The sequence below is a fragment of the Toxorhynchites rutilus genome, chromosome 2 (genome assembly GCF_029784135.1).
Source record: "Toxorhynchites rutilus septentrionalis strain SRP chromosome 2, ASM2978413v1, whole genome shotgun sequence".
Lineage (NCBI taxonomy): Eukaryota > Metazoa > Arthropoda > Insecta > Diptera > Culicidae > Toxorhynchites > Toxorhynchites rutilus.
This window is the reverse complement of record NC_073745.1, coordinates 304,868,793-304,882,041: the sequence shown is the minus strand read 5'-3', so window position 1 is coordinate 304,882,041 and position 13,249 is coordinate 304,868,793. Positions and strand designations below refer to the sequence as shown.

The window sequence follows — 13,249 nt, the reverse complement described above, 5'->3', positions numbered from 1 at the left end:
TTTTCGCTCCGTCGATGGTAACACTGCATTCCCCACTTCGGGACGATAATATTCGGCTACTCGTTCAGTCTGATCGGATGATTTTTAGTGTCAAGATGTACAATTTACAAGAACGTGTATTTTTAGTGAAATCGTATTACTCGAGCAACCGAAGCCTTAATGAAAGTTTGTCCTCTTATGGTAAGAATTTCAACATTTCTCGTCGTCGATTACTTCCTCGTGAAGAACCGTTGCTGTATTAATAAGCCACAAAATCTGGAGGAACTTAAAGAAGAAATAACTCGGATTTTCAACAGCATCGAAGTCGTAATGTTACAGTTGTGCATGAAGAATTTTGTTCACCGTTTAAAACGCGTTATCGAAAAAAGTGTCCTAAAATAAGCTTTATTTTCGGTTTTTGAGGTGACACTAACAAGATTAGTCGGACTACCAAATACAGTGGTAGACATTCGTTTAGCCGCATACTATTTTTCCTCAATATTTTCAAAAATAAGTCAATTCTTTGTACAGTTTTGCTCATAAAAGACGATTATTGTTTATTTTCATCGAATTCAGTCTAAAAAAAAGTATAAATTCACTTTTTGTTTTCTAAGTTATTCTAATATTTAGTATGTCCACCTCCATTTCGGATCACTTTGAAAACTCGATTTGGCATTGAGTCAGACAGCTTTTAAAGTGTTGCCATATTGATTATAGCCCAACATTCCTGAATTACTGCATTGAGACTGGAAACGTTGTCAAATTGTCATCCGTTTGCATAAACCATCCCGGCCAAGATTCTCCATAGGTTCTCTATGGGATTGCAATCGACTGCCAGCAGGTCATTCAAGTAGCGGAATGTTCTTCTCGGTAAACAATGCCTTCGATTGCTTGGAAACGTGGATCTATGCATAATCCTGCTGAAAAAACGACATCCTCGGTAGCGTTATTCTCAATATGGCCAATCAAAACGTCCTTCAGTAATTGAAGATACTTTTCGGAGTTCATTCGGGTGAAAATGAAACAAATGAGAAGCTTGCTGTGATAGGAAACGGCTCCCCACACTGTCAAACTTCCGCCCCCAAAGTTTCGCTTCGATCTCACGACATGCCGTTGACTTAAATTGTACCAATAGCAACTGTAACAGTCCGGACAACATTTCTCCATTCTAGTTTCCATTCCATGTATTGCCGGACGAAAATGAGATGGTTCTGCTTATGGGTGGCGGTTAGTTTCGGCTTCCCTTGAGGTTTCTTCCACATGATGTTTGGTGACTCATTCAAGATGCACGCAATGTGCCTCTTCGTTACTGGAACAACCGATTCTGCCCTCATGTATGAGCAGGACATCGTTTCTTGGTTGCTTCGTGTCTTATTCGACCTTTAAGACCCAAAGTAATTTTGGTGTTCATATTTCTGGCACTATTTGAAGAAATTCCGTACCACTTTCTAAGATATGCCAATTTTTGTTCCGATCGAGCGATTAGAAATCTTTTGTTCACTGAATATCTTTATTATTTTCCGCCTCTCTTCCGTCAATAGAATACCTTTCACCAGTCTTCCATGTTTCACAAAAAACACTGCGTCCGGAATAAACATGTCCACGCTGCTGTTCACAGTTTTATGTTTGAGTACAAACATGATTTTTTCGTACCTATGTTTGAAAATGTGACATGTTTATATTCGTAGTATGTTTGGACATACGATGTTTAATCCCAATTTCACATGATGTTCGAACATGGTGTACAGTTTCTCTTGCATTTTCACCCCAAGCACCGGCAGTGCGTAGAGTAGAAGAAGCGAATCGGACACCACACCACCACCACTCAACGCGTGGTGTGTTGGTATGTTGACATGGAAAAAATGCTTTCCTTTCATGACAATGGGTGCTTCATCAAAAATATTGGGCAAATAAAATAAACCTCTTTTTCTGTTCTGAACAAAATAAACATCGATTGATATGAGAGTTTTTCACATTTGATATCATTATTTAGTGCACGCATCAATTTATATATTGAATTCATGTAACATTCGCTATTATTAGCTATTATATATTTGAACAAGTACTAAAATTGAATTATTCAGCAGTGACATGTTAGGCGTGACGCTAACCACTCGACCACGGCAAAAATTTTGGCTGGATCTTTGAATACAAATGTCCAATACTGCTTGTTCGCGACGATCACGACCCGAGCTATAAAACGAGCGGAGAAGAGGAGAAGAAAGGATGATGCAATCGCATGCACACATAGGATATGTAGTGCAGTGTAAGTGTAGCTTTTAGTTTTTTCCTTCATTCAGTTTGTGATAACATCGAGAAATTAATGGTGTGTTTTAGCCGCTGAAATTTCTCTGCTGGCTCTGCTGTGTGCCGCTGAAGGTTGCATCTAAAACTAATTTTTGGGTATTTATTTTTTTGGTCAGCATTTGTACGACGTCGCCCGCTATGCAGTCGGCTCCCCAGACTTTAATTGCCAACATGCACGCAAAAAAAAAATAGAAAGCTTCTTTCTATTTAGAGAATGTTTTCTTTGAACGAAACCAAGCATTATTTAATCAGACTTGCAAAATGTGCATGAACGATCTATAAACTTTTACTTAGTCGCGGTAATACATACACACACTATTTACAGATACACGGGCCGAATGTTGTGCAGTCTACTGATGATTCAACAAGAGCCAAAGGTTGTACCGCTCATGACAACTCTACACGAGCTGATGATTGCGCCGGCTAGTGATCATTCTATCCTGGATTCCTCGAGTCGAAAAAGACGCACCACGCTAGATATGAGGTACAGACTAGGGGGTCGTTGCTGATTAACGGTCAGCTGCATCCCAATAGGAAGTATCCCATGTCGGTCACACGTACAGAGCACTGAAGACTGCAACATCCCAATTATGAGAACACTTGTAATACTAACCTCGAGCCAACCGCGAGTAATCAGTTACATATTACTAACATAGTTGTAAGCAAACATTGTCAAAACATTGAACTCCCGGCCCCGTTAGGCTGACGCCATATGAGCCTTAATAAAAATATATATTTTGGTGCATGAACTTATAGCCTCTTAGTTCGTGCAATTTTTGAAATGCGAACTAAATTTCAAGTTCGTTTCTGTGAAAAAGTATTCTACGAAGAAATGTTTTGGGATGAATAATTTCTTTCCGTGTATGAAAAGAAACGAAACGAAAGCAATGAATACTGCGACATCGGGTGATATGTTTGTACATGATGTTCTTGAATTATAAACATCGTGTTTGTTTTCACATGTCTATGTTTGTGTATCATTGTTCGTGTTGGGGATAGACACTCAACACTAGCGAGAATCATGTTCGAATTCAAACAAAAACATGGAATTTTCACATCGCGTGGACATGTGTAAGTGTTTTTCGGAAGACTGCCTTTCACCATTCCTGTAAATTTTACCTAAATCACTAATCTGACCAACTTCTTACGATGCACATCTAATATTTATCTTGTAAATGAACATTCCCAAGTGTTTTTTAAAAACACACAGATAAAGTTTTGGTGATTGAGCTTGAGCTTGAGCTTGGGTAGACTGTACAATTCGTAGTTGCTCTCCGTGTTTGACCTGAACCAACCAAATTGCACAGAGAACACAGAATGACTCTTGAAACTAGCAAATCATTCTCGTTGTGCAATTCTCGGTGATTCGAGCTTTAAATGGTCAATAACGACGCCGGCTACGTCCTTACAGTCACCAGGGGAGGAATGATTGAATGTTGATATGTATGATATTCGTCGCCTGAAGGCCAGAAGGGTCGCCTCTATAGCGTGGTTCCCTAGCGTTTATCATGGAAGGGATAGTTGTTAATGGGAATGGTTAAGAAAAATCAGGATTCACTGTGGTAAGTGATGTGATTCTAAAAACGCGAACTCCTAACTATTCGACGAAATGAGATTTGAAGAATATATACATTCTTATCGGACCGGTCATGCATTTCGTTGTTCATCGTGTGTAGTACTTATATTTTTTTTTCTTGACCTGAGAAGTTTCAATCGTTTCAATGAACATTTGTTCGCATAGCTAGACGTAATCACCAGGTTTCCCTGTTTTTAGCGTTAGTATTTACAATTCCGATAATAGTCAAAACGTCTCCGTCGGTAGTTTCAGTTGTTATCGGATAAAATCAAAAAGGTTTCGGAATAAATTTAGTGGAATGTCTGGAGAAGGTGCTCTTGATTTGTAGCGAGTCTATGATAGTACTTTTTCCCTGAAGAATACTCTAGGATATGATAAGAACAGCAGGTTTGTGTTTTTTCAATTAATTGAATTTGTAAAGGCAATCTGCAATGTTGGTAATTTTAGCAACATGATTTACCGATATCACGATCAATCGCATAAAGATGGTGGAGTAACTTATACCAACGGTATGAGTAAATGTTGAGTATGTGGAATGATTCAATGTTGAATCTGTGGGAATTTAAGTTCGTAATTTATTGTAGATATTTGTGCTTAATAAGAGTTCTATATGCGGTCTCTAATTTATCGCCAGGTTTTTTTATATACTTTCTTTAACTAGTGACCTATTTTTGTTATCTGTTTTTCTGTTCTTTTCGATTGAACGGTTTTGGGCGCATTGTTAGATAATGTAATGTATTTGTCTGTAGTTAACGTTTATATTGATGTAGATGTGTGCTTCTACGACCCTAAAAGAGATCTTAGGTAGCTCTTTAATAAGCATCCAGCGTCGCGCTCTAAACCTATCACGGGCGTCGCATCACGATGAGGTTAATTAGGTTAATTGTAGGCAAGATTATATACACTTTGTTCGTTTTCACCGTGGGGTGGCGTTCGTGGTCGTGCCATGTGATATAGTACTACGCGCGAAAACACACATCATATCGCCGATTAGAACTATTGTTGAGGAGATTTTTTTACCTTCTAAGGTAGCCCATTCATAACATTTAGGAAATACAATAGAGGAATACTACACGCGAAAGATCTCCTTACATATCGTCGATTCGAACCATCATAGAGTTTTTTCAGTAACCTTCTTAGGTAGTTTAATATTAATAATCTTTAGAGTCGCGATTTGAGAATACAAGAGAATACTAGGCGCAAAAATCATATAATTAGTCGCCGATTCGAGTCATTGTAGAGTACTTTCGGTTAACTTATCATTTTAATAGGAATTTCTTAGGTGACCAGGTTGAAAAATATATTGTCGATTTGAGTAATGTTGAAGCAGTGTCTTGAAGACCTTCTTAGGTTTTAAAAATAATCTCGGTTGTCGCGATTGAATAATATTTTGAAAGATAGTACAAGTGACGAACATCGAAATACATAGTCAGTTTTAGCGAGTTTAAAAGAATTTCCTCGGTCTTTCTAGCGATCTTCTCAGGTTGCCAAAAATGTTCATTGAAACGATTGAACATTTGTTCGCATAGCTAGACGTAATCACCAGGTTTCCCTGTTTTTTTTTACTTTCCTGTGTTCTTTTTCTTCTTTTTGGCTTTAAGAGGGTTTAAACTTTTCAGTTCACTCGCCTCTAGGCTCTTTCGTGTGTTTGCAATGCCGATTTCGTTGCTTGGTTTTAAAGTCTGTGTTAGGGAACATTTTTCGATGAGATCAAAAGTCCCCCTACTTTCATGTATTTGCAATGCCGATTTCCCCAAGGCTGCTTGGTTTTGATGGCTGTGTTAGGGAAACCGTAAATCGGGCCATTCAAAACGATGCAGTTAGGGCGTTTAGATAACGCCTAATATTTTACAGTTATTCAATTGTTTATCTAATGAAAAACAACATTTTGTTAGTTGCTATAGATGCGTAGAAATGTTCCCTATCAAGTGATGCAAACATCTCTCCTATCCAGTACGAAATGTTCGAGCTATAAGCATTCGAAATCTTTCATTTTTTCCTGCATGTTCTGTGTTTAGGTTTTCATTTTACCCTCCATATATTCCGGTTAGACATAGTCCCACGTCAAAATCAGAAATTTTCTGCAAATTTCCCGGATTCAAGTATTCTTTATACGCTGAAAAGGTTAGAAAATCATCATTTTACATTGTTTCATTCATAACATATGACGATTGATTCGGTACAAATATTATAATTTAATTTTTTTTCACTAGGTAAATGATGGGTAGCATTTGTTGCGCTTCAAATATTGCAGATGCTTCTCGTATCGATCGAAAGGAAGCCCCTGCATAATCAATGGTATCAACTAACTTGATGGGGGTCTCCGTAGCCACATTGGTTGCGCGTTCGCTTAGTAAGCGATCGATCGTGGGTTTCAAAGCTCAAGGCCCCCATTGACCATCTTTGTGTTGTTACAGAATAACTACGTCCACGCAACAATCATCAGCGATGGAGATCGATCCACGGTCGAAATAAGATCGATGCATCCATACAACTGCTCTGCTCTGCAAGAAACATCGGGCTGCTGTTCTATAAATAACTCAACAATGGATCAACGACTGTCTCCGCTGTCCAGTCTTAACTGGATAATGGAAGAACAAGATAGAAAACTCTTACGCCTAAATGGCTACTGTGTAAATGTGTACCATTTGCAATGGTGTAGAAGCAGTGTTTGGATTTCGATCAAAATCAAATGATACACAATGTGTCATGCAAGTAAACTCTCACGAACATATAACCAAATATGAGAGGATCATTCAGATACTTGTATGAATGTCAGCAATCACTTTTGTAACATTTAGTGATTAAACTAAGAGAGGAACGAAGACTGTTGTTTGCATATTCGAGTTGTATCAAACATGGCACACTATTTTCGAAGCCTGCATACAAGTTTGAACCGCATATATCGTCTCATTTTACTATAGCGAAACGCACTGCACAGACAAATGTAAAGCAATAAATGATACAAGAAAAATTACGTCATCATTACGTCACCATTTGCGGAGAGCAGCGAATGGGAAAAGATATAAAACGCGAGAGTTTTTGCTTCTCACTGGAGCGGTGTTGCTAGTAAAACTATGCGGTCTATATGAATATACACATTTCAAGGGATAGCGGCGTTAAAAATGGAAAATATAATCTGACTACCCTTCCCTTAGCCTCTATCGAGCTAAATAATCATATAGTTTGCACTCTCTGAGACTTAAAAATCAGGATCTGCTACATTAGCTGAATATGAATCTTTCGCTTTGCGTTGTCCGTATGATCCTGCTGTTTCATGATGCATGGAGAGGTCGGTATGCATATGTTAGAGGCAAAGAAGAAAATAAGCTTTCTGCACTGAAAGCGTATATGATAGCTTTGCTTGCATGCTGGTGTGCAATGAAGTGCGAGCCGATGCAGAGTTGTCTCGTTCTCTTTTGTGTCGTGATTTGCAGCACATAACAATAATAGAATACCGCTGGGGGAAATGTTTCCTGAAAGATCATATTTGAACGAACGAAAGCGATTTTTTCAATGAGTGGATCATTTGGCAAACACTGTATAGAAGGGAATACTCTTACGCCGAAAAATTGCAACTGTGTAATGTGCTAATTATAGATATGATAAATATGTAACATGTACACGATTAAAATTCGGCTCTGTTACAGCTAAAATGCTAATGAGCCTAAAATAAACAAAAGGGATAAAAAAAACTAACTTGATACGACACCGATTGCATCGTCATTATTCACAGTTTGAACTTCTGAAAAATGTCCGGAAGTTAGTACTCATAACCTATATTCACTATCAAACATAAACATTTCGAAAATTAACTATGACTTTGGTCCAATCTCGTGTTTATACTGTAAATAGACAAAAATATAATTTTCTTACCATTTACTGATGACATTTAATGGCTAAAATGATTTCAAATAGAAATTAATGAAAATAATCACGACCGAATCGCGCTTTTCAGTGCGTAATATAAACAAACACCCTCACTTTTATGGTTCTGAGCTCTAATGTAGATGTCGCATAAGCTGATTCAGCTTTGCACAGATAAAGGTTTGGTGATTATGCGAAAACTCGATTTTTATGCCCTGCGGCTTTACGTATGTCTCGGGAAAAACGACGTTTAAATTTTTATATCCACCGACGCCACCTTGTGTGTGTGTGTGTGATTGTGACGCACGTCCTTTCAATAAAAGTGACTTAAATATACTATCACTACAGCAAATAAGTATCCCGATAAAAATAACATTCCTAGTTGTTTCGTAAGTGTTTTAAATTTTTTTTCAAGTGCGGTTAAACGAATGTCTATCACTGTAGTGATTCTCTTGATCACACTGAAGAATTCGAGAGGAAAGAAACTGCAACGAAAGATTATCTGATCAAAAATTGTCAGGATGGTGTTAACGGGGGGTTTGACAAGCGATTTGCTCCTGGGGTAAGATTTCTAAGCTGTTTATCGTAAACGTTTATCGAAACGTAAAGGCTTAAGGGGGGATCCCGGTCCGGAAAGTCGAAAAATCGTTTTTTTTGTTGCATTTTGGGAAGCTTATGCCCTCGGGAATGTTGTCCTAGAAGAATTTTTCGATATTCGATTCCGTTGGAAAACCACAGCCAAATGTATAAGGTTACTAGTTGCATATTTTATTGCTGTACGAATTTTTGAACGCGTTTTTCTTGAATCCATGGTCGATTTTTCTCGATTTTCGAGCGAAATATCATTTCACTTCAATTTTTTCAGCAATCAAAATTTCATCAGAAGACGAATATCATTTCAGATTCCAATATACAAATGCGCTTTTAACGTATACACAACAGGTGCAAGACTAGTTTCCAGTAACTATTGCGATGGTTAGTGATAAGTACCTACTGAAATAAGCGCAATTTAACGAATCCATCACCAATCGTGTGTATGAGTGTGATCTATTCTAATCCCGCTCCAAACCCTCCACTCTCCCAAAGCCCTCGATGAAGTTCATCAGATGAAAACCACGCACATTACGGCACCCCTTCGGAATACTTACGCAATCTTTTCCGATGGCGACCTCCACGGGACATCATCATCCAGCTCGTCATCACTCTCGTTGTCCTCGCCGTCGATCCCATCCTCGCCGGATATGCTGAACGATGACGAAGTGAACATGTCGGGCACCGGCAGAATCGAAGGCCGTCTGCTTCCTACTCGTGGGTGGACAAACGGAAACAAAAATCAGACGTTCAGAACTAAATACCACACACACACACACATTCTCGGTCGCCTACCTCTTCGCTGGTTCAGAATATCCGGACTGAGCAGGTTCGGATTGTTGTTCGAGGGGATCTCCAGATGGTTGGCCGTCGTGATGGCCGGCGGTCCGAGGGTGGACTGGGTGGTGACCGTCGCCATGGTCGATGCCTCCTTCAGGTTCGTCTTCGAGTCCGACACGGTGATGGCGTTGGTGTTGGACGCGGAGAGAGTCGCACTTTCGCTATAGGTAGCTGTAATTAGCGGGAGTGGTGAATTAGAGCGAGTGTGTGTTTGTGCTCGTAGGAGGGGTGGCTGTGGAAATTTCATCCATAATCTCTGATATTTCCAATTAAGTTACACAAGCTCGCACATTAACTGTGGGTGGTGGTGTGTTTGGTTGCCTGGGAGGAATATAAAAAGTGCTGCTCTGCAAGAGGCAGGGCACGTGTTCATGTGAATGTATGTGTGTATGTGTGCTAAGTATTAATTCCATCGACGGCAGCCTTATAATTGTCGGTGGAAAATTTTCCAACAAAAGGTATTTCGTTGTACACTTTTGTATACGATTGTATACTGTGGTAGACAGCAGGTACGCAATTCACTTTACCAAGTTATCTCTATTAGTTAATTATTTGAGAATATTGAATTTCGTGTGTGGCGAACGAAAGCCATTGAATACGGAAGGTTGAAAAAATGTCATTTTATTTCCCATTAGATAGTTCATTGTATCGCCAGGGTTGAGAGACTTCACCAGTTTTTCAGATCTGTTGTCCCTTGCTGATACTAATTTCAGAAACCCAATATTTTAGAAGAATATTGATAGTATTCAATTGAAGCGTATTTAGCTATGTATTGAATCCAAGCTTGTGCTCAATTAGGGACAGTGGAGTTCGAACAAGCCTCAGGTAATTATTACATTTAGTTTTGTGGAAATCGACAGTATTTTTCAAATCATCCTTTTTTCTTCGTGCTTATAGAAAATTGTATGGTCAGGTATCGTTCCAAAAAAAAAGTAAAAAGAGAGCCCATACCCAAATCCAAAGGGCAAACATCCATAAATATTACAATTACGCACAGGCTAAATTAATTTACTTTCGTGCAGGGTTGACCCATTTTTTCCACAGTTTTCGCCGCCGAATAATGGTGATTAATAAATAATCAATGCTCCAATTTTCATTTCCGATGTCATTCGCGCGCTCCCTTGCACCCGGGACTGGGACTGGAGCGGAAAATGATAAATTGCTACTCGACCGTGCTTCGGCGAACTCGTCGTTGACCGTTTTATTTTTGTTTTTTTTTGTTTTTTATGTGTCGCTGTCGTTTTTGTGAAAAAATACACCCGGAAAAGCCACCAATCATTCAGCTCAGAGGTGAATGCAAATTTAATCCCCAATGAATAGGAATGAATCCCGTAAAATTGTTTTCTGTCCATTAATTGTTTTTGTCGATTTGTTTGTTGTTTCGCCATTTGCGTCATTGATGATTGTCGGCTGCCGTCGACGAAAAGGGGGTTTGACAATAATTGAAAACGTGTATTTGAACAAATTTGTTTGATGCAGTCAACAATCACACAAACACGCCCATACACACATATACACATTCACGCGTTTGTTCAACATGTGGGTGGTGGTGGGTTGAGTAATAATTGGTGACGGTGTGACAAATTCTATTTGCTATCGGTGTGGTGGTGGTGGTGGTGTTTGGTGTGCGAGGGGGGAGATGTTCGTTATCATTCGAAACTCAAAATAGGCTACGAGATTGGAAGTGACCGTTCGCGCGAGTGTTTCGGAGGAAATATTACGGATCTAGTGGACTACATCTAATAACTACTACTGATGAATGAAGATGCTAGCGAAAATGCTATCGTTTCTCATGCACAAATGTACAATATCTATCGAAGCGTTTTTTGGGGGGCGGGTACCTAAAAATGGAGGACGGCTCGCAACTAAGCTACGCTATCTGGGGTATCTCATATTTGCAGTGTGCCAGCTACATGAGGGATTTCATTCGCAGCTCCAGCTTGACTCATAAAGCTTTGGTGCGCCATTTCTGTGACTGTTTTCTGGACAGTTTGTCGGATGCTGGGGGAGATTTCATTTTACCCAAGGCGGAATCTAGTCTATTCGTTCGAACGGAGATATTAGGTTGTTCAATATGTTTTGTCGTTCGATTAGAGACGGCGCTATCAGGTTCGTCGTTTTTTTTTTCAGACACAGCACTGCATTTTTTTACGAACTCGTGTAACTTTTTAACACGTTCGTCGCCCCGTCACCCAGATGTGGGTGACACTTTCCTCGTTCAAATTGAATAGGATTTTTGAATAGAATGTGACCTAAATGTAACTATAGATGTATATGTGGAAAAATATATGTATATGTAGAAAAATCATAAAATCATAACCCTATCATTATAATGTTTATACTATACTTTTTATTAATTTATAGTACAGATGGTTTGTACTGCATTTTTTTTGCGAAATCCATATACAGTGAATGCTCTCTATAGCGACATCGCAAGGGACCGTCGTTATAGTGAATTGTCGCTATAAAAGATTGTCGTTATAGAGAGCTTAGATGTCGCTCTAAAGAGAGAAACGCTCAAGCTCACGCAAAACAATCAAATTATATTAGAAACAAAAGTAATTTATGTCTAACCTTATTGAAACAAAAAACATTAAACAAGAATATAAAATTCGGCTCATTCGTCAGATGAAAATTTTTCTCTTGATAGAAAAAATAGCAAATTGTTAATTGATTTTTTCTTAATAAACCAGCATAGATAATCTGGAAAGCATCTGCTAGCTAGGGTGGGCTTATAGTTTCAATGTTGAATGTTCCGCCAGGCCCTGATTTAATAAATGATTGATTTTATTTATCTCATCACCAGACAAAATATACCAATTGAAAATCAATGAAGCCAATATTCTTACCATTTTCACGACTCTAGTCCATATTTTTGATGATGAATGAATTCGCATTGTGCGACACATTGAATTCATTAGACGAGGTTGTATTTTCGAACCATAGAATGATGTCCAATTTATTTTTAGCCTTGAAGATTTTTGTGTATTACAACCCATTTTGGGCAGTGAATCCCCCTTATTCCACGCGGCGAGTGACGTTAGATAGCAAAGTTTCTCGCCTCATTGTGGAAGCTACCTTACTTCTCAACTTCTTTTTGATACCCAACGTTAACATATGAGGACACGACTTAAAATCTCACCTAGTGACAAACTATAGTCACGCCATTCGCCTACGGGAATGCAGTGACTTGAGCCATCTCACCTCATTCGCCGCACGGCATAAAAGGGAATGTTATCTAAACAACAAACGATACTTCAAGTTATTGACTGAATTTGATATCAAAAGCTTTATCCATATAACAATTGCGCAAACAATACATTCATTTGAATTCATTTTATTACAAGTTTAATACATTTTTATTCTAGGACGGGATTCTTGAACAATAATTCTTCGATTAATTTGTTTTAATAAGCTTTCCCTATCTTTTATGGTTTTAATTTTCTGTTTTTGTAAGTATCCGAAAATTTCGTTCAAAGCTGATTAAACCTTATAATACACAACATTTACGTTCTTAGGCACTGACATTGACACACACACACGCCATGAGTAGAGTGAAATTGAAAATTGTCGCAATAGAGAATGTTATGTTTCAGTAAATAGAGGCGATAATGTGTCGTTTAAAAAAAAAAGAATTTCTATGCGATTTTGAAGGGCATGTCGTTAAAGAGAGATTTGTCGCTATAAAAATTGTCATTATAGGGAGCTTTGACTGTAATGTGACTTTGACACGTGTGATTGTTGTTGTTGCTAGATCGTGTAAAAGTTGTCTACAAACTAAGTTTTATCTTCATTTAATAATTTATCCGCATGTTGGACCCCGCAAGAAACTCAGAAACGTTGGGCGACGAAAATGTTAAATTGAATATTAGTTGTACCGAAATGAATTCATGAATGATTGCTAAAAAGGAAGAAGTACTAGAGATGGCTTAATTGGTTCATTTCAGTTAAGATCCATGCGTTTAATCGAATAAAACAGCCCATTTGAGCGGCTCAATTGCCCTTTTTGGTACAGGGTAACTTCGATATAACGTACATTTTGCTTTCAAAATTGTACGTTGTATCGAAATGTACGTTATATCGAAGCAT

At 38.5% G+C, this 13,249-nt stretch overlaps 1 protein-coding gene across 28 annotated transcripts in view; it reads right to left on the bottom strand.

Annotated features, from left to right (window-relative positions):
• The window catches only part of LOC129769127 (potassium channel subfamily T member 2), a 569,383-nt gene that overhangs the window by 74,257 nt on the left and 481,877 nt on the right, over positions 1-13,249 (bottom strand). For all 28 annotated transcript variants that reach the window (XR_008741821.1, XM_055771198.1, XM_055771174.1 and 25 more), the window contains 2 exons: positions 9,116-9,331; positions 8,878-9,031 (listed from right to left, as the gene is read on the bottom strand). Coding sequence is in view for 27 of the 28 variants with exons in the window: in XM_055771198.1 (XP_055627173.1) it covers positions 8,878-9,031; positions 9,116-9,331 (370 nt within the window). In the remaining variant the exon portion in view is untranslated. The remainder of the gene's footprint in view (positions 1-8,877; positions 9,032-9,115; positions 9,332-13,249) is intronic.